The sequence below is a fragment of the Onychostoma macrolepis genome, chromosome 02, assembly GCF_012432095.1.
Source record: "Onychostoma macrolepis isolate SWU-2019 chromosome 02, ASM1243209v1, whole genome shotgun sequence".
Classification (NCBI taxonomy): Eukaryota; Metazoa; Chordata; class Actinopteri; order Cypriniformes; family Cyprinidae; genus Onychostoma; species Onychostoma macrolepis.
Window position 1 is genome coordinate 35,176,640 of NC_081156.1, and position 27,637 is coordinate 35,204,276.

Sequence of the window (27,637 nt, forward strand, 5' to 3'; positions counted from 1 at the left end):
TACACACACATGCATGTATATATTTCAGAAAAATATGTTATGTTTATATATTAAACATTTAAATATAATATAAACTGTATAAATATATACACATGTAAATATTTAGAAAATATATACTGTGTTTGTGTGCATTTATATATACATAATAAATATACACAGTACACACATGTAAACAAAACTTTTTGGATGCGATTAATCGCAATTAATCGCTTGACAGCACTAATATATATATATATATATGTGTGTGTGTGTGTGTGTGTGTGTGTTCAAAAATTAATTTTTCCCAATCGGAATTAATTGTTTTACTGTATTTGTCACTTCTAGAACATATCATGTACCTAAATCATTATAATTAAATAATTTACAATAATTAAATATATATATATATGTATATATATGTACATATGTCTGTGTGTGTGTGTGTGTGTGTGTACACACACACACACACACACACACACACACATATATATATATATATATATATATATATATATATATATATATATATATATATATATATAGTATTTTTAATAATTGAGATTAAGAAAAAAGTGACAAAAGGCTCAAATATATATCACATGCACAAATTAATAAACAGGAAAATAATTACCATCTGTCTGATTGGTCGGAAGAGGTTATTTTAGTACTTGGTCAAATTAGTTCACGATTTTGAGTGTTGTTTTGTTTGTATTTTTTTTGAAAGATTTTGAGCACCACTAATATAATAATACTCATAGACTGAAGTCCGGCCTCCGCCCTTCTCTTCCGGTATTTACGGTCGCTGCTGCTGCTGCTGAAGCCGGAAGTGTTTTTGTCCGCATTTTCTGACATTACAGGATTCAGTTCAGTCCAGACCGAGAGAGAGCGATGATCTGAACGCGTTCAGACGGGAAGATGTCGAGCAGCAGCGCGGTGTTTGAGAGCAGGCTGAAGGCGGTGCTGGAGTCCGCGGTGATGGAGATCCTCCAGCTGCACGAGGAAGGACTGGCGCTGCTGCGGCTGCAGATCCGCCAGAGAGACGCGCAGATCGGCGTCATGCAGAGCAGAGTCGCGGAGCTCCAGAGCCTCGGTACACAGCTCAGATCATCACTCATCTGCAGCGCTGCCTGGGAAGATTACTTTGGAAATAGGTTACAGATTACAGGTTACCCTATTTAATATGTAGTAAGTAGGGCTGTCAGTTTAACGCGTTAACTGAAGTGGTTATGAAAAATATCGCGATTAAAATATTGTAACGCAGTTAACGCACTGGCCCCGCCCCCAGACCTGTACGTCAAATTTGACCCTGGAGCACAAAACCAGTCATAAGGGTCAATTTTTTGAAATTCAGATTTATACATCATCTGAAAGCTGAATAAATAAGTATGAATGGTTTGTTATGATAGAACAATATTTGGCTGAGATACAACTATTTGAAAATCTGAGGGTGCAAAAAAATCTAAATATTGAGAAAACTGTCTTTAAAGTTGTCCAAATGAAGTTCTTAGCAATGCATGTTACTAATCAAAAATTACCTTTTGATATATTTATGGTAGAAAATTTACAAAATATTTTCATGGAACACGATCTTTACTTAATATCCTAATTATTTTTGGCATAAAAGAAAAATGGATAATTTTGACCCATACAATGTATTGTTGGCTATTGCTACAAATATACCCCAGCGACTTAAGACTGCTTTTGTGCTCCAGGGTCACAAATATGAAGCAGGGCAACAACTTCATAATACAGTATATATATTCAAAATATAGTGAAATAAAATAAAATAATTACAATAGATTTAATTAAAATTTTGCACTTCAAAATGTGCATTTTTTGAATATTTAACATTTTAAATGCCATTTCCCATTTTTAAGCCTGTAGTGGCACTTTCAGAATATAATAATAATTTAAATATATATTAAAATAAAATACAAGTATTTTAAATACTCTCAAATATTTCAAAGAATATAATGGTGTTACTGTGGTGCATGTTCAAAAATCATAGTAAATTCTGTGGTTCTTTGCAGTTAATGCTGTAAGGAGATTTCAGTGTTTTCTGGTTTATCTGCAGGGCGTCTCGTTCAGAAACCTGCTTCTCCGCTTCATCACGATAGGAATCTAGACTCTAACCAGACAAACACCGATCCAGAGCATCCTTCCGGTGGAGAAACACACACACAGATCATCTGCGCAGACAGAGAGGACACACAGCTCGCCGAAGACCTCGACGCTCCTCACAGCGAGGAAGACTTCGGTGGACTGCTGGAGGTGGAGATGAAGCAGAGCTTTCCGTCTGAAATCACAGGTCTGGACCGGCAGGAAAACACGGAAACAACAGATGATCCACGCTGCTCGCAGATGCCTGCAGACGCATGCACATTTGCGTCTGCGGAAAGCGGCTTGTCTGCCGCTGCTAGACAAACCTTAAACAACCTCAGATTTGAGTCTGTAAACCAGAACTCATGGGCCGACAGAACAGAACCAGACTTCATCCAAACGTTTCCAGATGAGAATATAAACCGCAGCTGCGCAGCCAGACACGCATTCGCCGCGCACCGCAGAGAAACGGTGCATGAGAAGTGGTTCATCTGTTCATTCTGCGGGAAGAGTTTTGACCGCTTCAGTCACCTGCAGATGCACCAGCGCATTCACACCGGAGAGAAACCCTTCCGCTGCGCGACCTGCGGAAAACACTTCTCGCAACAGAGCAATCTGCGCACGCACCAGAAGATCCACCGCAAGACACGCACGCATACGTGAAAACTAGGGATGCACCGATTGTTAAAATATGATCAGGGTTGATTATTTATGAAAGCTCTTTTCCACCACCGAATAAAACAATACAAAAGATAATTGCAACTTTCTCGCCATTGCGAGTTTTCAGAATTGAGAGATATAAACTCAATTGTGCATTATAGTCCGATTTTGAGGAGGAAAAACGACTATGTTCTCAGAATTGCGAATTTATATCTCACACCTGACTTAACTCACAATTGCATCTTATAAAGTCAGAATTGCGAGATATTAACTCAGAACTGCAAGCTTGTATCACGCATTTCTGAGAAAAAAGTCAGAATTGTGAGATAAAAAGTCACAAATTCCTTTTTTATTTCTTTATTCAGTGGCGGAAACGGGCTTCCGTAATTATTTCCTGTCAATTTGTTTGAAGAAAACGTTTCTTGTGTTGAATTTATGTCTGTCCAGGTTGATGCAATAATAGTGCATTAACACAGTGCCGTTAACGCAGGTTTCTATTAATATAAACCAGGTTGCCAGATCTACGTTTCACAAAATGTTATTTGTAATGCGCCTCCAATCCGATCATCACAACGAGCTTTGTGCTTTGTTACTTCAGATGAGAAACAAAGTCTCAGCTTTCAAATCCTGTACATTTAATCACAAAATTCAAACAATAAATGCCATTTTGACGCTCTTAAATGTGGCACGACAGATCGCCGTAGTGCCTCAGTTCAAGCGGCAGCGTGAGTCTCTTCCACTTTATTATAAGTTATTGCACAAAATAAACATGAATGAACATCAGGTGGTGTTGAAAGATACAGTACAACTTACCGAAATTTATCATGTCTCATAATTGCTCAGTTTCAACAGAAAGAAAGATGTCAATAAAACTTAACTTAACGTTGCATTTACCTCAGGAAAGTTATCCAGTGTTCACAGTTCGTTAGTTAGCTATAAAAATACAAGGAGCTTAAATACTGTTAAGTGTATGTATGTTTGAAAAAATCTAATGAAGACAAGTTATGAGAACTACACCTTGTGTGCAACTAAAAGTTTTTATTTGAGTGTGATTATGTCTGAAAATAAATAGCATTGAATATAGGCTAATATTGTTGATGTTAATTCTAACCTCTAATGCACCAAATGAGAGGGTTCCCTGTAGTTTACAGCACTGGTTGGTTGGGTTTTTCCCTTAAGAAAACTATCGGTATCGGCCGAGTAATTTCCTATCGGTGCATCTCTAGTGAAAACATACTGACACACCACTGAAAAGCGACCGCTGTGCCTTTCATCGACTGTTTCTGTATTTTCATTCACATTAACTTTTATTAAATCTCTTCACAGATCAATCATCTTTCTTTCTTTGAATAAACACTTACAGAAAAAAACATCTAGTTCAGGTCTGGACGTTAACACTAGTTAGTAGAGTAAAAAAAAAAAAAAAAAACACACCTACTAGTCACCAACAGCACATTTACACAAACTCAGAGTAGTAACATTTACAGATAGTGCAATACTGTATAAAAAATAATAATAATACAGTGTTGGAGTTTTTGTAAAGTATATATATATAAATCGGTCCAAAATGTCACTGAACAAAGTGGTAAGTTCAGTAGTTTCCTGGGTGGATTGTAGAGAAGTAACCTGTTAACCCTTTACAGAAATTTATCATGTTTTCTAACAAAGTGATAAAACTGTGTATCAGCTACACTGGAGATCTATATTAATACGCGTCTTAACAGTAGGAACAATAACTGCAGTGACTGGTAAAAGAAAACGCTTTTGTAAAGGAAAAATGTTATATAGCTGAAACTGACGTCAAATAGAAATATTTTAGATTGCATTAAAGAAGTCTCTTCTGCTCACCGAAGCTGCATTTATTTGATCAAAAATACAGTTAAAAAGTGAAATATTATTACACTTAAAAATAGCTGTTTTCTATGTGAATATATTGTAAAACGTTATTTATTTCTGTGATCAAAACTGAACATTGATAATAATCAGAAATGTTTCTTGAGCAGCAAATCAGCATATTAGAATCATTCCTGAAGGATGATGCTGAAAATTCAGCTTTGATCAACAGAAATAAATTACATTTTTAACAGATATTCACATAGAAAACAGCTATTTGAAATTGTAATAATATTTCACATTTTTACAGTGTTTTTGATCAAATAAATGCAGAGACTTCTTTAAAAAAAAAATTCTTAAAAAAAATATTCAAAATCTTATTTATTCTAAACTGTTCACATAATGTAAGTATACTATAAAGATATTATGACAGATTAATATGGAATCAACCATTTATGGACTTTAAATGGTGACAATTCGAACAAACATGAAAGTGTGGTGCATGTATGTAGCAGTCTCGTTGATTATACAATATAATACAAGAAAGTATCATAAAAGTACCATAATAATATCAGTTTTTGTTGAGTTGGCACTGAGTTCTGCAGAGGTAGACCGAGTCTAAACCAGGAACCAATCAGATCAGCAAGACTTGGTTCAGTAGAAACATGTGTATAAACGTCCGTGTTGGAGTCTCGCTGAAGCGTCTCATGAGATCCGTGAGCGTTCCTCGTTTCATCTTCACATCCGCTTATAAACCAGAGTTTGTGCTGATTGCCTGATTTAATAAGGAACAGTTCAAAAAAAATAAAAAATAAAAAATAAAATTAACTCATTTACTCATCCTTCATGTCATTCCAAACCCGTATGAGTTTCATTCAGCTATTAAACACAGAATCCGAGGAATCTTTATATAATCTTGGCTATATAATAGAAGCAATTATCAAACTCGCTGACACTTTCTCATTCGTTAACATTAGTAACTTGCTTGCTTTTCCCAGGCAAAGCAAGAGCTGATAAAATGTAAAAACTGTAACTTGAATGCAATGTAAGTCGCTTTGGATAAAAGCGTCTGCTAAATGCATAAATGTAAATGTAACTAACAATGATCTATACTTATTGATCTTAATTTCAATATTTAATAATGCTTTCTTAAAATCTAAAAGTTCTATTGGTTAACATTAGTTAATGCACTGTGAACTAACATGAACCAGTATTATTTTAGTATCACTGAGATACTATTATATTTGTGTTATTATTTTGCATTAGGTTTTATTTTCATATTTTGTTTTCATTTTATTAATTTTTCATTCATTCAAAAAAAAAAATTATATATATTTTTAATTTAATTTTTTTTTATACGCACACGTTTTTATTTCAGTTCTTTTAGTACTTCAATTTAAACTAAATAAAAATGTTGCATTGGCAGCTGAACTAAAATAAGTTTAATTTCATATTTTATGGTTTTGTATGTTTTTTAAATATCCATATAGTTTATGAATTTTATAAAATTTTTAGATTTAGTTATTTTAGTCCTTAAACTAAATGAAAATGAGAAAAGTGTCTGTTAAAAATCTATTTGTCTTTGAATCATTCATTCAAATCAATCCAGTAATGAAACAAGTTCATCTTCAGTGAGTTGTTGAATCATTTCATTCATAAATTCCATTGTTTAGTTTTTAATCTAATATTTTTTTCTTCAGAATTGTGAAAGAACTACAACCCCCATTTAAAAAAAATAAATCGTGAAAAGAATCATGCAGCTCTCTTTTGCACACAAACAGCTTTGTGATTTGCAGCCGGCTGATTTGTGTTCATGGTATTCAGCAGCAATTAAACGTTTTGCAAAACGAGAGACAGAATAAACACGTTTGATATCTAAATGATTTTTTTTAGCCCCACTGGAATCGATAAGAATATCATGCACAATTGATATGCATGACTGTTTTTTTTTAGCATGGATGTTTTACAAAACACAAGAAAGTCACGCAGGTTTGACTGACATGAGAGTTTGAGTAAATGATAGTTTGTGTGTGAACTGTCCCTTTAAGAGTTTTTAAGGTTCTTACAGATAATGAACTATGCTGCATGCACTGACGATCGTGACGGTGTGTTGATCATATGACCTGTCCTCGTGAGTGTATGATGATGGCGTTGGGGTTTGCTTTCGGCGTCAGTCCGCCGTTGCTGCACTGGAAGTAGTTGGAAGTGGCCTCGGAGAGGTGATAGGAGCTTTCTTCTTCTCCTTCAGGAACTCGCTCTCGCTGTATGTCTTTCTCACGCTCCGCTCGGTGAATCTCTCGGCGCGAGCCGCGCTTCCATCCGTCACCGATCGCATCTGCAGTCGGACCCGAGCTCACGGACGGAGGAGCAGGAGAACTCTGATCCCGGTGAAGCCCTGAATCCTGCAACAGATACAACATCAAGATTTACTCACAGGAAAAAAGGATAGCTGTTCTTCACCTCGGGCTCGGATGATAAAACTGAATAGTTGCAGTTTATTCCCTGCTGATGTCAAAACATGAAACATCAAGAATATCGTAATCAGTGTTGGATAAGTTAGGCTACTCTAAAAAAGTAATTAATTACATCTTCAACAGTGTACTGTACAAACTACTCTCTCCAAAAAGCATTTAATTACTTATTACTTTCTAAATCCTATAATCAACCTCCACAAGTTAATGATACGAGGATGACATGAAACGCTTCTTTTAATTCTTTCAAGTAACTACATTCTGGTCATACTTTAGATTAGAGTCCAATTCTCACTATTAACTTTTGCCTCAGTATACTCCTAATTACTGCTTATTAATACTTAGTAAAGTAGTTGTTAAGTTTAAGAATCGGGTCGGATTAAGGATTTAGAATAAGGTCTTAAGACATTAATATGTGCTTTTTAAAGTAATAATAAACAGCCAATATCCCAGTAATATTCATGCTAATAACCAAGTTAATAGTGAGAATTAAACACTAAAGTGTTACCAATATTCTTATTAACTCAAAGTATTACAAAAGTGATAAGTGTACATAAAAAGCATGCATTTTAAGGTTAGACTTTAAATTTTGATGTTAAATCCACTATTGTATTGTGCATAAATGTTCTATACACAGTATTAAGTTCAATTACATAAGTAGTAACTGTAATTAAATTACAGGCGAAGAAAAAAAAAAAAAATCCCTTATTTTTCAAGGGAAACGTAATTAACAGTAACTAATTACACCCAACACTGATCGTAATGATGATAATTATTATGCAAGTTGATATTCTAATCATATTTTTTTTCCAAACACATTTGACCAATTCCAAACCACATCAATCTTAATAACTATTAAATTCATCTTTAATCATTTATAAATTAAATATAATTGTCCATGAAGGATGGAAGTGAAAAATGCCTTATAATTATTAAGGTTTTCTTTTACAGATAAAATTAGCCAAAAATGATTAACTCAGACTGAAAAGTCAAAAATGATTAAATGCCCATGAGAAGGATGCAATAATAGAAATAGCAAAGTTGAGGCATGACCATTGGACGGCGAAATGCTCATTGGGTCAGCACGGTCAGAAAAGACACGTTAACTGTAAAAGCATTAATTATGAGGAATTAGGTGTGAAACCATCAGGAACCATTTAGTCTCAGCGCCATCTTTTTTCTGCAACTTCAGGTTCTCAGAGACAGTAGTAAAATACACCACCAGTCAAATGTTTTTGAACAGTAAGATTTTTAAAGTTTTTAAAAGAAGTCTCTTCTGCTCACCAAGCCTTCATTTATTTGATCCGAAATACACAGTAATAACAGTAATACAAAAAAAAAAAAAACAGTAATATTGTGAAATATTTTTACTATTTAAAAAAAAAATTATATTTGAATATATTTTAAAATGTAATTTATTCTTGTGATTTCAAAGCTGTATTTTCAGCATCATTACTCCAGTCACATGATCTTCAGAAATCATTCTAATATGCTGATTTGCTGCTCAAGAAACATTTATTATTATTATTATTGTTGAAAACAGCAGAGTAGATTTTTTTCAGTTCAGAAGAACAGCATTTATCTGAAATAGAAATATTTTGTAACATTATAAATGTTTTTATCATCACTTTTGATAAATTTAAAGCATCCTTGCTAAAAGAAAATATTAATTTCAAAATTAAAATAAGTCTTTTGAAGACTGCTTTTTATAGGCTTTGTAGACCGATACGTTGAAGGACCAGCACCTCTCCCGTTTGTACCACTGTGGTTCATTCACTGCTGAGGTCAATACAAGACACTTCAAGAATATCATCACGATGCAGTTTTAAACCTATTAAGCTGCTGTATCATTATTTGACATGCAAAAGGCCTGTAATGATAAAACTTTGCTGTTAAACAGGTTTCACGTACAATCCATTCCATGCCTTCTGTCGTCTGATTGATCGTTTAGAGTGTTTTAGCAAGTAAAAGGCCTTTTAGTATAATCAGAGTATTAGAATTTCATCACCTTTTGGTCAGATACATATCTTTGCTCAGTTTGGATCTTTGAATAAAATTGAGCAGTTTTTTCCTCCATATTCTTACTATATATTTTTGTATTGTCACATTATTTTCATGACAATTAAGAACATTTTCCCTCCATAACTTGTAATCCTCCTATACTGTAATAACAAAAGATTTTATTACAAATAAAATCATATATATGGTAATGAAAATATAGGCATGTTTCTTAATTGTTACAAAAATAATTTCAATAAAAAAATTTTTTTTTTACATTTTATTCAATTATTATTATTTAATTATTCATCAATTAATTTTTACATTTATTTTTGTAACAATCACGACACTTAGCTATACTGTCTACCCATATACTTAACCATGTTATTTAAAAAAAAAAAAAAAAAAAGTATAATTTATTTATTGTATATAATTTATTAATTTTTTCTTTCTTTAGGCATACAATAGTAGCACATGATTCTAAAAATAAAGGACAATTTTATTATTTTACAACATTATTTTCATGACAATTAAAAACAACTATAAAGATATACATTTATTTATTTTTATTTATTTAAATTTTTTTACATTAAGTTACTATAAATTAAAAGGCAGGAGAATAAACACTAACCATATATAAATTAGTGCTGGTCAACGATTAATCGCTTTTTGTTTATATAATATATCTGTGTGTACTGTGAATATTTATTATGTGTATATTAAAGACACATACATACAGTATATATTTTGAAAATATTTACATGTATATATTTATATTAATATAATTGATATGATATATAAATATATTTAATATATAAACATAACACATTTTTCTTAAATATATACATACATGGGTGTGTATTCATATATACATAATAAATATACACAATACACACACATATATTATGTACACAAAAACTTTTATTTTGGATGAGATTAATCTAGATTAATCGTTGCCCAGCACTAATATAAATACATTATTTGTGCATTGTGGGATTTTGTGCATATCAGACTATGAGTCTTAAAAGCCTGATGCATCACATATGATACCAAACAAAACACACATGCAAACTTTTCCTTTTCATTTTTTTAAAATATTGTCTCTAAAGCTTTAATATACCGATCCATTAAAAATGATTTTATTTGGCCTATTATGTCAAGCTTTACAGGGTTAATTTGTCCATTAGGTTTCTTAAAGAGCATCATTAGACTAGTTTTATGGTCCTTCCTTGTCATGTTGTATCACAAGTATGAAAGTGTTGATTAGAAATTCAGTCGGACAAAACAGTTTGATTCTTTGAATCAATTCAAACTTGATTCCATTGATTCAAATCTGTTCAAACTGTGATTTGACTGAATGCTGCATGCATTAAGGTGGTGAATGGATTCATGATGTTCGTTCACACACACACACACACACACTCACACTCACTCACCAGCGACATATTGCTGGATTTGATGTAGGACTCGACTCTCCATCTGCGCTCATTTTTCTCCTCGATCTCTCTCATCTTCTTACTGGTTCGCTCCGGCCGGTATGGCGTGTAGATGGCGGGACGTCCCAGAGTGTCATACTCTCCGTCTCCATGTCTGCCTTTCACGTCGCTCAGCAATGAACGATCCTACAGAGAGATGCAGATGTGTTTATTCTGGTGACGGTATCACACACACACACACACAGGTGTGAAATAAACTCACCTCCACCGATAAAACACTGCCCTTCGTCACACTGTCCATCTGAAACAGTGAACTCTCCTCCGGCTGTAAACCACACACACACACACACACACACACACAAGTTACAGTATGATGCATCACATTACATTACTAGATTCATTCTTCAGTTTGTAACAGCAAAACTCATTTACAATGAAACCAGAACAGGCAGGTGGACAGCATTTAAAATATAACTATCACACATTTTACAGTTTGATGAAAAATCTTGTGAAAACAAGTCTGGGTCCACATTTCACCATAAAAAAAGAAGATTTTTATTTTTTTTTATTATTATTTTTTTACCGTTTTTTTTTGCATCGCCACATTATTTTCATAATTATGAACATTTTTCCTAAGGTTTCATTACCTTACTTAAGTGTTTTTTGTGCGTTTTATTATTATTATTCTCAAAGATGATTCTCATCAGCATAAAAAGGCTGTAGTACAAATATTTTTACATATAAAATCAACATAAACTAAAGGCAGGATAATAAACACTAATTAATATATAAATACTGATTATCTGCATTATGGTAATAAGAATATACAGAAATTTCTTAATTATCATGACAACAACGTCAATGTAAAAAAGAAACATTTATCTTTATGCATAGAATAGTACATCTATTTTTTATTTGCATTATGACAATTAAGAACAACCTTACTTTTGATTTTTGTTGTTATTTGTTATTATTCCCAAAGATGATTCTCTTCAAAAATAAACTAATACAAAGATTTTTTGATTAAATGAGCATATATTAAAAGGCAAGAGAATATATAAATACTTTACTTTTTTTTTTTTGTTGCATTATTCTAATGAAAATATGAGTAGGTTTTCTTAATTATCATGAAAACAGTGGGAAAACATCTTGATGCTTTTTATGTAGAATATAATTTCTTAATTCTTTCTTTTGATTTTGAGGTAAATCAGAGGAATTACAGAAGTGACATTAAATAGAAATAAATTTATTTTTGGGACGATTTTTTTTTTTTTTTTTGCATGGTGACATTATTTTCATGACAATTAAGAATATTTTCCCTCCACAATCCCATTACTTCCTTGTTTAAAAAAAAAAAAAAAAAAATCTCATTGTCAAAGATGATTACCATTAGATTGTCATCAAAATAAAAATACTGTAATAGAACAAATTAAATGGCACAATAAACAGTAACTAATTTATAAATACTTTACATTAACAACAATATACAAACATTGTTTTTTTTGCATTATGATATTAAGAATACAAGGAGGGTTATTAAATGATCATGAAAATAATGCCACAATTTAAAAATGATTTTTATGCAGAATATAATTTCTTATTCCTTTCTTTTGATTTTGTGGTGACATTTTAAAGCTCAAACCACATCATAATTCATGCACTTGGTAAAAAATTCCTGATTTGTCGCATTAAAGACTCCAGCACATCTGCCCTAAAGACTTAAACGTGATTTTTGCTGTTTTTTCACAAACTGACAGTCGAGTCTAAACTATAGTCTGAGCCACAGATGTTGTTAAAGTCAATAAGCTGTATTTAATCATGAATATTGATTGCGATGTCGTACCGCCGTCCTGGGATCACCGTTGATGGAGTTGAGTCTCCTCATAGACACCTGTCGTGACAGACTGATCATCTCCTCCCTGAGACACAAACACATTCAGCTTGCATGGAGATATTTTCTCTAAATACATTTCTAAGGTCTGAGGTCATTCTCTTGCTGTATTTCTGAGGTCAAAGGTCACAGACTCACATTCTGGTGCTGAGCGCTCGTTTAAGCTTCCTGTTCTTGCGTCTGAGGTGACAGTTAATGAAAATGATGGCAATCACGACGACGACCACCAAAACTCCGGCGACAGACGCTCCTACGATGATGAGGAGAGTCTCTGACAGGCTTCCCAGAGCGTGAGCGAATTCAGGCGCATGTTCTAAAAATAAACAACAATAAAAAAACTAATGCATTCATTTAAGGTGAAACGCTACAGACAAAAACCATAGTTTTTTCATGCACTGGTCAATTTTGAGATTATTTTGCTTCCGAAACATGTCTCGTTTCAGACTAGTGAAAAGAAAACACGCAAAATCCAAAATACATATAATAAAGTGTTTATTTTATTGCACTTTATCTATTTGAGTATGCGGTAACACTTTACAATAAGGTGTCATTTATTAACATTAGTTAATGTATTAACTAACATGAACAAACAATGAACAGTGCATTTATTACACTTTATTCATCCATGTTAGTTAATGAAAATAGAGTTGTTCATTGTTTGTTCATGTTAGTTCACAGTGCATTAACTAATGTTAACAAACACAACTCGTGATTTTAATAATGCATTAGTAAATGCTGAAATTAACATTAACTAAGATTAATAAATGCTGTAGAAGTATTGTTCATTCTTAGTTCATGTTTACTAATGTTGTTAACTAATACGCCTTATTGTAAAGTGTTACCGTGTATGCAGATTTCAATTCCAATCCATATCAAGAGTTTTTTTCTCTTATATACAGTTTTATTTCTATCCGTACTCTAAAGGTTTGTTCATATTACATTCACACTAATTTATATTAGAGCCTGACCGATATGGGTGTTTTAGAGCCGATGCAGATACCGATACCGATATTAGGGAGTAAAAAAATTCCGATATCGGAGGCATATTCGCTGATATATCTGCATCAGGCTCATATCGGCCGATAAAAATCGGCAAAATGATATATCGGTCAGGCTCTAATTTATATAACCTTTTATTCCTAAAACATGGTAATAAATGTATTTTTTTCTGTCTGTTGATAGTATTTTCTGATTTTTTCGGGGTGACAAAAAGAGAAATCCAAAATCTCCTTAGTAAAAACCTTTAATGTGTCAACAAAATGAAACTAGAATGTTATGAATCCAATGTTCAGATTTCAGTTCTGGAAATGTATGCAAATTAGTGCATAATCAATTAGATACTGCAGCATTTGCATATTCAAACATAACATTTCAGAAAACTTTTAATACAAAGCCTTGCGGATTGCAAAAGCTGATTCCAAATCATCAGTTCTCATTCTGCTGGATCTATCAGCTGCTTCTGACACGGTCAGTCATCAGATCGTCCTGTCCACCCTCTCATCACAGGGATTCCACTTCGCTGGTTTGAACTCTCTCTCTGGTAGGTCTTTCAGGGTGGCCTGGGGAGGGCAGGTATCCAAAGCACATCAACTGGTCACTGGGGTTCCTCAGGGATCGGTTCTTGGACCCCTCCTCTTCTCCACATACACTACATCACTGGGAACCTTCATACAGGCACATGGCTTCTCCTACCATTGCTTCGCTGATGACAAACAGCTCTATCTCTCTTTTTAACCAGATGATCCAAAGGTAGCTGCACAGATCTCAGGCTGCCTGGAGAACATCTCTGGCATGGATGTAAGGACATCACCTACAGCTCAACCTGGCAAAGACTGAGCTTCTTGTCATTCCCGCCACTCCGACTCTACAGCATGATTTCACCATCCAGCTAGGTTCTTCTACTATTACCCCATCAACTTCGGTCAGAAATCTTGCTGTAATCGTCGATGACCAGCTGACTGTCAAAGACCACACTGCAAAGACTGCTTGATCTTGCAGGTTTGCATTGCACAACATGAGAAAGATCATGACTCTTCCTAACGGAGCATGCTGCACAACTTCTTGTCCAGGCCCTTGTCATTTCTAGGCTGGACTACTGCAATGCTTTTCTGGCTGGACTTCCATCATGCACAATCATATCTTTACAGATGATTAAGAACGCAGCAGCACAACTGGTCTTCAAAAGGGTCCGTCACACCTCTGCTAAATGAATAAATGTAAATGCAAATGTACCTTTAATTTAATTTAATAAAATTGTTATTTAAAATTACAAATTAAAATTTTATTAAATAAAATGAGTGACAAATATTAAATAGAAATAAGCCTATTTTTAGGATGATTTTTTTTCATGTGAAATTATTTATGACAATTAAGAATATTTTCCCTCCATAATCTCATTACTTTTGTTTGTGTTTTTATTTTAAATTTTTTTAGAATTCTCATTATTGTCAAAGATGATTACCATTAGATTCTCATCAAAATAAAAAATATTGTAATGGAATGAATTCAATATTAAATCAGCATAAATTAAATAGCACAATAAACAGTAACTAATATATAAACACTTTACATTAACAATAATATATATAAAAGTTTTTTTTGCATTATGATATTAATAATGCAAGGAGGTTTTCTACATTATCATGAAAATAATGGCACAATGCAAAAATGCTTTTTATGCAGAATATAATTAAAATTAAAATTAAAATACAATTAAAAATGTAATTATTAAATTATATTGAATCACCACATGGGGGCAGCAGAATCATAAAAGTAGACAAAGTTTTTCCATTGAAAGGCGGTGGGGATTCAATTGGTTTCTGAGTCACTGTTGGCTGCGATTAAGATCTAAATTTACTCAATTGTGCAAATCATTACGAGGAAGTCAGAGAAACATGGGCTGTATGAAAAACATCCAGAAAAAACAACGAGACGGGCCACAAACACAAGAACAGAAATGTTTCCAGAATCAAACTTCCTCGGTTATTTTAAGCACATTTTCTGCTACCGTCAACAAAGCTGATGTTGGCACTGCTATTTTTACTTACATTTCCAATGTTCACTTTAAGCTTAAAATTTGTATGTGTACTATAGACACATAAGAGTAATCAGTGATGCTAATAATAATCTGTATAACTTACCAATAGTCAACCCTGGCACAGTAAGCAAAAAAAATAAATAAATAATATTTTTTAAATATTTGTTTTAATAATAATATTAAATAAATAAAATGTATATAAATATATATTTTTTAAATATTACATTTCTTTATAAAAAATAATATTTAATGATCTTTTTTCCCTGTATAAAATAAAAAACGAAACTCTTAAAAAGGGGTTTTCCAGAATGAGTCAGAACAGTATAGAACTAATTAGAGAATTCATTCTGTAATGATCATTAACATGATGACACTCCCATAGAAGGACATTTTTAAGAGTAGTTTTGTGGGAAAACCCATGCGGTTGAGTTCATCGGTCAGTGTGATGACCGGGTCTTGTGTCATTCATTTCTTCAGTAGATTAAACACCTACTTCCGATCTCCACTTTAAACTCGGCTTTAGAGATTCCCACGCTGTTTGCTGTCTGGCAGATGTACACGCCTTCATCCGTCACGTTCAGAGGCCTAACAAACACCAGTCTGTCCTCCTTAACCAACACTCCCACCGGCAGACGGCCGTCCTTCCTGAACACACACAGACAAACGCCAGCGGATATAATTATCTGTACTGTTCATTAATAGAGTTCAGCTTAGGGTTGGGCATCGTTTGAATTTGATCGATTCCGATTCTTATCGATTCTTATCGATTCAGCATCATTACTCCAGTCTTCAGTGTCACATGATCCTTGTTTGCAATGCAGTGGTTTCCAGCAATTGTGCAGCACAACTGTTTTCAACATTGATAATAATCAGAAATGTTTCTTGAGCAGCAGATCAGCATATTAGAATGATTTCTGAAGATCATGTGACACTGAAGAATGCAGTAATGATGCTGAAAATACAGCTGCGCATCACAGAAATAAATTACAGTTTAACAGATATTCACATAGAAAACAGCTGTTTTACATTGTAATAATATTTCACATTTTACTGTATTTTTGATCAAATAAATGCAGCCTTGGTGAGCAAAAGAGACATTTTAACCATTAACGTTTTGAAACACCATTCAGAAAACAATACTTCAAATCTTATGCACATTATATTGGATCTACATCTTGATTTAAAAATGTTCACATATTTGTACTGGAAAAGTAAAATGAACACAGCAAGAAAATCACTTTTTGAAAGACTGCATTTGTAATCCACATGCTTCAGTTTAAACGTGCACGATGGCTGTTTTTCCCTCTTTCTCCATCAGTATCAGTGTTTAATCTGCTATAGGTGACTGTAACCCCTCAGACAGGTGTGAATCAGGACACACCCCGATACCGACACACACACACACACACACAGCGCATTCCTTGAGCCGATACCCCACATCATCACACGGCTGCAGCGATGCCAAACACCACATTAAACGCATCTCAGGTTTCGGACCGTCGCTGTAATTATCATCAGAGTATCATGTGACTCCTGCAGCCTGTTACCAGTTCATTCTCCAGCACAACCTGAATGAAAACACCTTTTCAGCAACCGTATGCATGCAAATATGACTGACACACCATGCAACCTTAATAAAGCACCAACACGCATGATCTGAGGACTCGTTCATGTCTGGAGAAGCATGCATGACGATGCACACTGAATGCATTAATTGCAGTTGATGCGCTGCTTCTTTAATCCAGTGCAAAGCCTGTGTTTCTGTGCCGGTTAAAACAATCATTACAGGACAGGAGGGTTATTTAGGGCTTAGCGTGTGTCTCGATACACCCCACCCTCATCATTTAGCATCCTGCTCTTTTTCTCTCTCTCTCGTTCTCTTTCTTTACTGTCCCGTGCATGAAAAGCGCCCTTTTTGGCTCTTTGCTCTCAGGTTGCAAGGCGACACTGAAGCTTTTATTTTATCCTGAAAGGAGCATGTGAATATGCATCGCTGCAGTTCAGAGGCCTTTGTGATCGTGTGTTAAAGAGAATGAAAGGAAGAGGAAAATAAAGAGAAACAAAGGGAGAGGGACTGAAAAACTAGTGTTTTTGTAGGGATTTTGCGATGTTGCTAGTTCAGTTCGATGCTCATGCAAATAAAGCGTGCCGAGTTTGAATAAATGTGGTGAGTAAACTGACAAACAGCAGCATAATCGACTTATAAACAAGCCTGTGGTTTACAGTCACGCCTACAGACTGATGAATATGAAGTCAGTTAGGGATGAGTAATATGGAGCTAAAAATATTATGCTAAACACAAAAAAAAAAAAAAAAAAAACACTAAATTATACTAAAAACAGTAAATTAATAAATAGAAAATACTAAAATAAACACTAATACTAAAACAGTAAAAAAAAAAAAAAATATATATATATATATATATATATATATATATATATATATATATATATATATATAAAAGCAAACACTAATACTAATATTAAAAACAGTATGATAGCACAAAAATACTAAAGATTAATACTAAAATAGTAAAACTGTAAAAATAAATATTATATATATATTATATTTATATACTAAAGAAACAGTAAAAATAAATTCTGAACACTAAAATAAATACTAAGAGTAAAAATAGTTAAATGGTAAAAAAAAAAAAAAAAAAACTTACAAAAATAAATATGAATACTAAAATAGTAACAAATATTAAACACTAATGCTAAAAATAGCAAAATAGTAGAAATCAATACTAAATGCTAAAATAAATAGTAATACTGAAACAGTAAAGATACATACTAAATACTAAACTGTTTTCTCTACATGAACACAGATTAATTTGATTTAATCATTTTAATTTATATGCACCAAATTAACAATGCATAATACAATCAGCAATATTTAGGGAAATTAATGGCCAAATAAAAGGCACATTAAAATCATTGTAATTGTATTCACAAAGCTGCTTAATTTTATACGGCCAGCAAAATCACAAGAATATTGTGAATGCCCAATATAATCAGCTCACCTGCATTAAACTAGACTGATGCAATGAGTGCTGATGAAGAACTAGTTATAGTTTGTGGCACTAAATGATATTCAGACATTTAGTAAAAAGATTTTTAATGATCAGAACCCTGATCAGAATTTCTGTCCATCCCAAAAATGCAAATTCTACATATATGTGTGTGTTTTATTTGAATGTCTTTTTCTCCATGCCAGTCTCTTATTGTGGTTTAGTCCATCTCAGATGATTCACTTCCCTAAAACAACGCTAACTGAGGTTAGTCACTTCACACATCAGTCAGACTGAATATTACTGTGCAAGGGGGTGGTTTTTGGTCAGAATAAACTGCAGATCATTCCCAGTCTGGCTCTGTGAAACTGTGTTACCTGCTCCATGTGACGTTTTGTGGCAGCGGGTTTCCTTTAACCACACATCTGAGCTCTGATCCCGAGTGACCGATTCTCCAGGAACCAGAATCAACAATCACTGCATCAGGAGGAACTGAAGCACAAACACAGGGTCACGTCAGGGACATCACCATTAACTAAAACTATACATTTATCATCACCTGACATAAAATTAACATTAACCCAAAGAAAATAAAATTTTAATTCAGCTAATGCCAAAGGAAACATGTATCATTTAGTTTAACTTGATCTACAAAATAAGAGAAACTATATAACTATATAAAATTATATATATTAAACAAAAGCCCAAAAACTACTAAAACCTCATCAAAAACGAAAAAATATAAAAATAGAAACTGATTCAAATTATTAATTAAAACTATAATAGTATCGTGTTGATACTAAAATAATCATTATTTTCTTGATATTAGTTGAAATAAAATAAAAAATAAAAACTTATTTTAATTCAGCTATACATTTCTCGCTTTATGTAGTTTAACTTGATCTACTGAAATAACTAAAACTGGAAAAAAAAACTATACTGATACATTAAAAAATAATAATAATTACTAAAACTAACAAAAGTTACAATAAAATGGAAAATACACAAATAAAAATAATGCAAACTATAAAAAAAGAACAGTATTTCAGTGATACAAAAATAACACTGTATCAGGGTTATTATTGTTAACTAAAACCATTAAAAAAAAATTACTTGAAATAAATTAAAATAGAAACTTTTTTTTTATTTAATTAAAAAAAAAAACTTAAATTACACTAAAACTTTAACTCCAATTTAAAAATGAAAACCGAAAGCAGACACAAACTTTAATTCTAAATATTCACACACTAGATCTCAAAAAGAAAAAAGCAGCATGAACATTCTGCAAAATGTTTCTTTTTGTGTTATGCAGTATTCTTTTTGTGTTAAGTCACACAGCTCCTTTATTTTGGGGTGATGCATTTAAGGATAACTCACAGTGCACCACGAGCTTGTTGCTGATTCTGTGCGGGCCGTCCAGAGCCGGATGCCACACCAGACAGTCCAGCCGCTGTGTGTTCATGCTGCGCAGCGGATGCAGGGAAAACTGCGAGGTTACGACTCCATCCTCTCCGGTCCGGTTCTGCGACTGCCCGGGAAGATCCGTGTCCCAGGACAAACGCGGCGGAGGGTGTCCAACCGCACGACAGAGAGCAGCGGCGCGGAACGACTGGCCTTCCTGCAGAATCACCGGCTCCAGAGAGGAGATCGGCAAAACTAGTGAAGGAGAAACAGAGGCAAAGCTCTGTATTAAAGCATAGTAACACTGCAAACTGTGGCATGTTAGAATACTGAATAGAACTGGAGTACTTTAAAGAGAAGTATATTTATTTTAGTATCTTTCAGATCATTTTAGATACTATTATAGCTTATAGAGACAGATGAAGCACTGTATTAAAGCATATTAACACTGCAAACTGTGGCATTTTTTAGAATACTGAATAGTACTAGAGTACTTAAAAGTGGAATATATACACAATAACATAAGAACAGGTCAAATACAACCCGAATTCCAGAAATGTTGAGACGTTTTTTTAAATTTGAATAAAATGAAAACTAAAAGACTTTCGAATCACATGAGCCAATATTTTATTCACAACAGAACATAAGTTAAGTCGTGACGTATTGTCAAGTATGGAGACCCATACTCGAAATTGGTGCTCTGCATTTAACCCATCCAAGTGCACACACACAGCAGTGAGTAGTGAACAAATGCACACACACAGTGAACACACACCCGGAGCAGTGGGCAGCCTTGCTCCAGCGCCCAGGGAGCAATTAGGGGTTCGGTGCCTTGCTCAAGAGCACCTTAGTCATGGTATCGAAGGTGGAGAGAGTGCTGTTCATTCACAATCCCCACCTTCAATTCCTGCCGGCGCGAGAATCGAACCGGCAACCTTCAGGTTACAAGCCTGACTCCCTAACCAAATGTGACGCCTGCTACAGGTCTCAAAACAGTTGGGACGGTGGCATGTTTACCATGGTGTAGCATCTCCTCTTCTTTTCAGAACAGTTTAAAGATGTCTGGGCATCGAGGTTATGAGTTTCTGGAGTTTTGGTGTTGGAATTTAGTCCCATTCTTGCCTGATATAGGTTTCCAGCTGCTGAAGAGTTCGTGGTCATCTTTGACATATTTTTCGTTTAATGATGTGCCAAATGTTGTCTATAGGTGAAAGATCTGGACTGCAGGCCAATTCAGCACCCGGACTCTTCTACTACGAAGCCATGCTGTTGTAATAGCTGCAGTATGTGGTTTTGCATTGCTGCTGAAATACACGTCATCCGGAGGGGAGCATATGTTGCTCTAAAACCTTTATATACCTTTCAGCATTCATAGTGCCTTCCAAAATATGCAAGCTGCCCATACTGTATGAACTTATGCACCCCCATACCATCAGAGATGCTGGCTTTTGAACTGAATGCTCTCCCTCCTCTTTAGCGTCTGGCGTCCGTGATTTCCAACAAGAATGTCAAATTTGGACTCGTCTGACCATAGAACACTTTTCAACTTTGAAACAGTCCATTTTAAATGAGCCTTGGCCCACAGGACACGACGGCGCTTCTGGACCATGTTCACATATGGCTTCGTTTTTGCATGATAGAGCTTTAGTTGGCATCTGCAGATGGCACGGCAGATTGTGTTTACCGACAGTGGTTTCTGGAAGTATTCCTGGGCCCATTTAGTAATGTCAATGACAGAATCATGCCGATGAGTGATGCAGTGTCGTCTGAGCCACGGGCATCCAACAAAGATCTTCGGCCTTGTCTCTTACGCACAGAGATTTCTCCAGTTTCTCTGAAACTTTTGATGATGCTATGCACTGTAGATGATGAGATTTGCAAAGCCTTTGTAATTTGACATTGAGAAACGTTGTTTTTAAAGTATTGCACAATCTTCTTACGCACTCTTTCACAGATTGGAGAGCCTCTGCCCATCTTTACTTCTGAGAAACTCTGCCTCTCTAAGTCATCCCTTTTATAGCTAATCATGTTACAGACCTGATGTCAATTAACTTAATTAGTTGCTAGATGTTCTCCCAGCTGAATCTTTTCAAAATATCTTGCTTTTTCAGCCCTTTGTTGTCCCTGTGCCAACTTTTTTGAGACCTGTAGCAGGCATCAAATTTGAAATGAGCTCATTTAGTGGATAAAAGTGTAAAATTTCTCAGTTTAAACATTTATGTTCTCTATGTTCTATTGTGAATAAAATATTGGTTCATGTGATTTGAAAGTCTTTTAGTTTTCATTTTATTCAAATTTAAAAAAACGTCCCAACATTTCCGGAATTCGGGTAGTACTAAATTATTTTAGTATCCTTTATATACCATTCTAGCTTTTGTTAATTTTTTTGTTTTGTTTTAATTTTAATTTTAGTTAAAGTTTGTTATTTTAATGCGTGTTTGTCATACACTATAAAAATGCTGGGTTAAATAAAACCTAGTGCTGGGTAAAATATGGACAAACCCAGCGATTGGATTGTTTTCAAACAACAGCTGGGTTAAATGTTTAACCGAACCTTCTGGGCAGTAACCCAACCGTTGGGTCAAAACAACCTAATCTCTGGGTTTGTCCAAATTTTACCCAGCGCTTGGGTTGTATTTAACCCAGCATTTTTTAGAGTGCATTTATTATTTTTTAATTAAAAAAAGATATATAGTTTTATATATAGCAAAATACACAGCTTCTATATTTTACAACTTATAACTTTATATTTTAAGGCAAGACACTACAGTCAAACAGGGTAAAAGTTATAACTAATAGATAGAATACTTCCCCAGTTGATTAATCGCAGTACATTATGACATATTTTTATTACAAGTTTTCTGAAATATTAGGCCTATCTGAATATGCAAATAGGGAATGTCTAATTTAAGATGCACTAATTTTCATACATTTTCCTGAATACTGGATAAAGCCAGGATCAAAATTTGAGTTTGATTTTGTTGACATATTAGAGATGAAGGTTTTTACAGAGGGGATTTTGGATTTCTCTATTCATCACCCCATAAATCAGAAAATACTGTCAATAGACAGAAAAACAAATTTTACACCATGTTTATAAGAATAAAATGTTGTAAAAAAAAATCAGTGTAAATGATATATAAACAAACCCATAAAAACCTTCAGAATACAGATAGGAATAAAACTGTAAGTTTTGGTGTATATAAGTGCTTCTGAAGTGGAGAAAAAAAACTTTTAAATATATAGATTTTAATGAATATTAAAAGATGCAAATAGATAAAGTGCAATGAAATAAACACTTAAATTGGTACTTTAGATAATTTCCTTCCACTATCAGAAAAAGACAAGTTATGGAAACAAAATAAACCAAAATCTGTAAATTTGGCAGTGCATGAAAAAAATTATGATTTAGCCTGCGTAAAACATGGCCAGTACTCATACAGTACATATATAGACATAAACAGGGTCAAACCACCATCAGGGCAAAATACAACACTAAAATAATGCCACAAACATCGCAACACAAAACACCCTAACATACATTACTGATGACAAAAAGTTTATATTGCATATAACAATATTGTTTCACACAGGGACTTCTGGGATTGTCCATCTCCTGTTTTTCACCATAAAATATATGGTTGGTAATTCATAGATTTTTACTTGCAAAAACTATCAAATTCACGGTATGATGGTAATGGTATCTGTAACTTATAATTACCCAACGGTAGGGTCTCTTATAGTTAATCGGTTAGCAGTTCTTACTGTAAAAATATTTTTTACAATGTATTACTTCCTGAAATGCTACGACAAAGCAATTACAAAAGCAAAGTTATTTTTAAACTGGTAAGTTTAGCAGAAATACAAAATCGTGTTGATTTTGTACGGTACAGCAGATGAACTGTTTAACAGACCTTCCTTTTGCAAACAGAAGTGAAATGAAGCTTGAGAAAATGAATCGACACGTGAAAAGAGGGGATCTTACTCCAGACGGTCAGGCTGATGTCTCTCTCGAAGCTTCCGGAGGGAAAGATGGAGACGTGGCAGGTGTATGTGGCCTGATCGGCCTTCTTCGTGTTCAGAATTAACAGTGTGGAGTCGACGGTCGGGTCGGAGCTCTCAAACTGAACACGATTCAGAAAATCAGGAGACACTGAAATAAAACAACATTACATTCAATTAGAGGGAAAAAACACCACAAAATAGACAAATAGGTGTTTATATAGTTTATAGTTAACTGCTGGTCCTTTGAAAGTCCTGTCTGGAAGTCAATGGCAAACAGCAGTATCTATGATTTGGTAAATGTCAATGTAATGTGACTCCACTGAAACCAAATCGAATCTCTTGAGCTCTTATCTCTTCATCAGAATTCTTGTTTCATCATAAAGACCGAGAATCACCAGAAGATGCCGGAAGGCTTTTTGCTGCTTATACAAAAGTTCAATCCAAATTACAGGTGACCCGTAAAATCCTGTCAGTACTTTACAGTACTTTACAGTGAAATATATACACAATAACATAAGAACAGGCCAAATAACGTGTTATTTTAGTATCTTTTAGATTCTATTATAGCTTATAGAAACAGATGAAACACTGTATTAAAACATATTACTGCAAATTGAGGCATCTTAGAGCACTGAATAGAACTACAGTACTTCAAAGTGAAATATATTTTAGTATAAAATATTTTAGCATCTTTCAGATACTATTATAGCTTATAGAGACAGATGAAGCACTGTATTAAAGCATATTAAAACTGTGCCATTTAAGAATACTGAATAGAATTACAGTACTTTTAAGTGAAATATATACACAGTAACGTGTCATTTTAGTATCTTTTATATACTATTATAAAACAGTCAACATTTACACACCCGCATGTTTCCAAACCAAGGTGATTATAATTAAACTAATAGCATAAAAAAACCTTCATCAATTGAAATAAACCACAGGTAAACTTTAACTGATTTTTTTTTTTTACATTTTATTTCAGTCTATTTTTTCTATTTCCATTTAGTTTAACTACATGTATTAAAATAACTGAAATGAAAATAAGTAAAAAATAAACTAATAAAAATGACAAAAAACGAAATTACAACTGAAATAAAAAACAATATATATAAAAATAAAAACTAATTCACAAAAAAATCTTTAAAAAACTTTTTTAGCTAATTTCATTTTTCATTTACATTGTTTAAATTGATAACTGAAGTTAGTTAATAAAAACTATAGACTTTAAAAAAAAAACAAAAACGAATAAAAAACGACAAAAACGAAACACTACAAAATTACCAAAACTTTAACTAAAATTAAAAAGAAAAGAATATTAAAAAAACATTATTGTATAGTATATTTTTTTTATATACTGAATTTATTTTGCTCATTTCCATTCCACGGCAGCCACAGGTCAAGCTTAACAGTGAAAGCATTTTCAATTTGGGTCTGTTCTTCACACGAAAGATCACATGACTTCAGAAGACATGGAATATAAGTTATATCAGCTACTGTTATGATATTTTATGCTGTTTATTCACTGCCATTGTATGCAAAACAGCATACACTCCTTTGTGTTTCACAGTAGACAGAAAGTAAGTCATACAGGTTTGAGCTGATATGAGAGCGAGTACATAATGACAGAATACATTATATTTTGTGGTGAATTAAAGCAATGCACTTCAACACAGATGGCAGATATGAGTTGGTGCATATAAAAGAGCCGATGAACACAATGCATCATTGAAAATATCCGTCATGACAAACGTCTCTAGGTGACAGACGCCCGTCAGAACACAATGCGATACGGTTTCCATTTAACAAAACTGCTGGGGGGAAATAATGCTCGTGTCTGTTTGTGCTTCTCTGAGAGGGAGGAGATTTAATGACAAGAGGCGGATGAATCACCAAAACACACCAGTGTTATTTTAGTATCACTGGGATACTATTATACTTATTCAAATGTAACAATTTATTTTTTAATACCTTTAAATTATTATTTTTTTTATTTAATAAATATTTTTAATTAGTTTTTATTTTTATATTTTCCATTTTCATTAAAATTTTAAAGTAGCTACTTTTCTAGTGTGTTTTTGTCCTTTTTATTATTCTATATATATTTTTTTTTTATTATTATTATTATTTTAGTTTCACTTCGTTATTTTAGTTTCATATTTTACATCCAGTTACACTAAATGAAAAATGAGAAATGTTGCCTCAGCTGAAATAAAATAAAACAAGTTGACTTTTTAATTTTTTTTTTAAAGTATTTTATTTCAGATAACGTTTATTTAATTTCAAGTGCTATTCTAGAATCATTGATGTACTATTTTAGTTTTTATTTCGAATTAGAGAAATGAGAAATGTTGTAGCTAAAATAAAAAGTTTGTTATTGTCCATTTTATTTTATTTATTCTAAATTATTTTTTTATATATATATTTTATTTATAAATTTAATTTATTTAATTTCAAGTAACAAAAATCATCTATTTTATTTTAGTATCTTCGAGAAACTTATGTTTGTTTTCATATTTTGATATGATTTTGGTTTTTATTATATTTTCTGTTTTCATTTTTATTTTAGTTAAAGTTTTAGTCATTTTGTTGAGTGTTTCTGTCATTTTCATTAGTTTTTTTAATAAGTCCGTGAAGTTTGTATTTTTTTTTTTTTATAAAATGTTACTTTTAGTACCAATTTAACAGTTTTTATATATTTTACTTTATTTCAGTTAACATTTCTTTTATTTCAAGCAACAAAAATGGTTTTATTTTTTGTTTAGTGAACTATAATAATCCTGGAACACATGTCCAGGTCTCAAACACAACATATTTTAGCTCAAAATCACAAGAACAGAAAATGAAGCCTGTTTTGTGCACCATTAAGATTTTTTGCATGGTGAAATCTGAGCCAGACATGTTCCTAACAGGTTTTGTGAGATTCACTCAACTAGTTTGTGTATGTAAATGGTGCAAACAAACACACACACCTGTAGGTCCTTCAGTATAGTGTCCAATGATAATCTGTTCTCGTTCTCCTCCTGGTTTCTGTCTGGACCAGGTCACTTGCACCGCTTTTTCATCGGCCTCCACCTTAAAGCGGCAGGGCAGCCGGGTCTGCGTGCCGGAGAACGAGCGCAGGGCCAGGGACGGAGACGGCTCGATGAACTCACTGTGAACACAGACTAAGACATAAAGAGACAGTGTGAACTTCTGCAAACATCACTGAATGGATTTACTATTAGAGACGAGGTGAGGGCCGGGGACAGTTAATAATAAACCCACACTATCATGATCCATCGCTCCTGCCCTACAAACAAGTCACAGAAACACAAGGACATTCCCATGCAGCACAACGAGAGGGTTTCAGATATATGACCAGCCCAAAAAAATCAATGCTAAATGCAAATAATAAAATGCATCCCATATTGTTTGTTGCTGACATGCAAGGATGTATATATACACTAATACAAGCATGCAACTTCTCTTAGTCATTATGCATTCACAAAATCATAAATTTACAGTCTATACACCAAGTATTCATTGTGCATATGGTTGGGTTTGATTTTAAAGACTGACATATGAAATATTAGTCAGAACATCAATTGTTTTTGAAATGCAACAGTTTATTGAACCTTTAGACAAAATGTTTTTTGTTTGGTATCATATTTGGCTCATATATAGTCTGATATAGTGAGAATATGAAGCTCAGTTTTATTCAGAGACTCAAACCAAGCACAAATATGCAATCTGCTGCAGATGCTGATTTTTATATGATGAAATTCTGATACTTGTAATGTAAATACCACATACCCAGTACATACGACAAAG

At 33.4% G+C, this 27,637-nt stretch overlaps 2 protein-coding genes across 4 annotated transcripts in view; one reads left to right on the top strand and one right to left on the bottom strand.

The window, feature by feature from the left end:
- The first annotated feature begins 749 nt into the window (after window positions 1–749).
- Window positions 750–4,070, top strand: LOC131553015 (zinc finger protein 436). 2 transcript variants are annotated; one of them, XM_058797329.1, is made up of 2 exons: window positions 750–1,069; window positions 2,054–4,070. In XM_058797329.1, exons 1-2 carry the CDS (start codon window positions 895–897, stop codon window positions 2,740–2,742), a joined length of 864 nt encoding a protein of 287 aa, XP_058653312.1. In that variant the 5' UTR covers window positions 750–894; the 3' UTR covers window positions 2,743–4,070. The 2 variants fall into 2 exon arrangements, with proteins under 2 accessions (XP_058653312.1, XP_058653305.1); XM_058797322.1 differs by having other exon boundaries at window positions 813–1,144.
- A 147-nt stretch (window positions 4,071–4,217) lies between these two features.
- The window catches only part of nectin4b (nectin cell adhesion molecule 4b), a 26,611-nt gene continuing 3,191 nt past the window's right edge, over window positions 4,218–27,637 (bottom strand). Inside the window, exons 2-12 of one of the 2 annotated variants that reach the window (XM_058797257.1) lie at window positions 26,797–26,991; window positions 23,802–23,969; window positions 19,793–20,071; window positions 18,793–18,907; window positions 15,899–16,050; window positions 12,507–12,681; window positions 12,321–12,396; window positions 10,740–10,802; window positions 10,478–10,663; window positions 6,639–6,974; window positions 4,218–5,347 (exon numbers count right to left, since the gene is read on the bottom strand). In XM_058797257.1, the coding sequence (XP_058653240.1) occupies window positions 6,687–6,974; window positions 10,478–10,663; window positions 10,740–10,802; window positions 12,321–12,396; window positions 12,507–12,681; window positions 15,899–16,050; window positions 18,793–18,907; window positions 19,793–20,071; window positions 23,802–23,969; window positions 26,797–26,991 (1,697 nt within the window). In that variant the 3' untranslated portion in view covers window positions 4,218–5,347; window positions 6,639–6,686. Of the gene's footprint in view, window positions 6,975–10,477; window positions 10,664–10,739; window positions 10,803–12,320; window positions 12,397–12,506; window positions 12,682–15,898; window positions 16,051–18,792; window positions 18,908–19,792; window positions 20,072–23,801; window positions 23,970–26,796; window positions 26,992–27,637 lie in introns of both variants that reach the window. The other variant, XM_058797247.1, reaches the window with a different exon arrangement.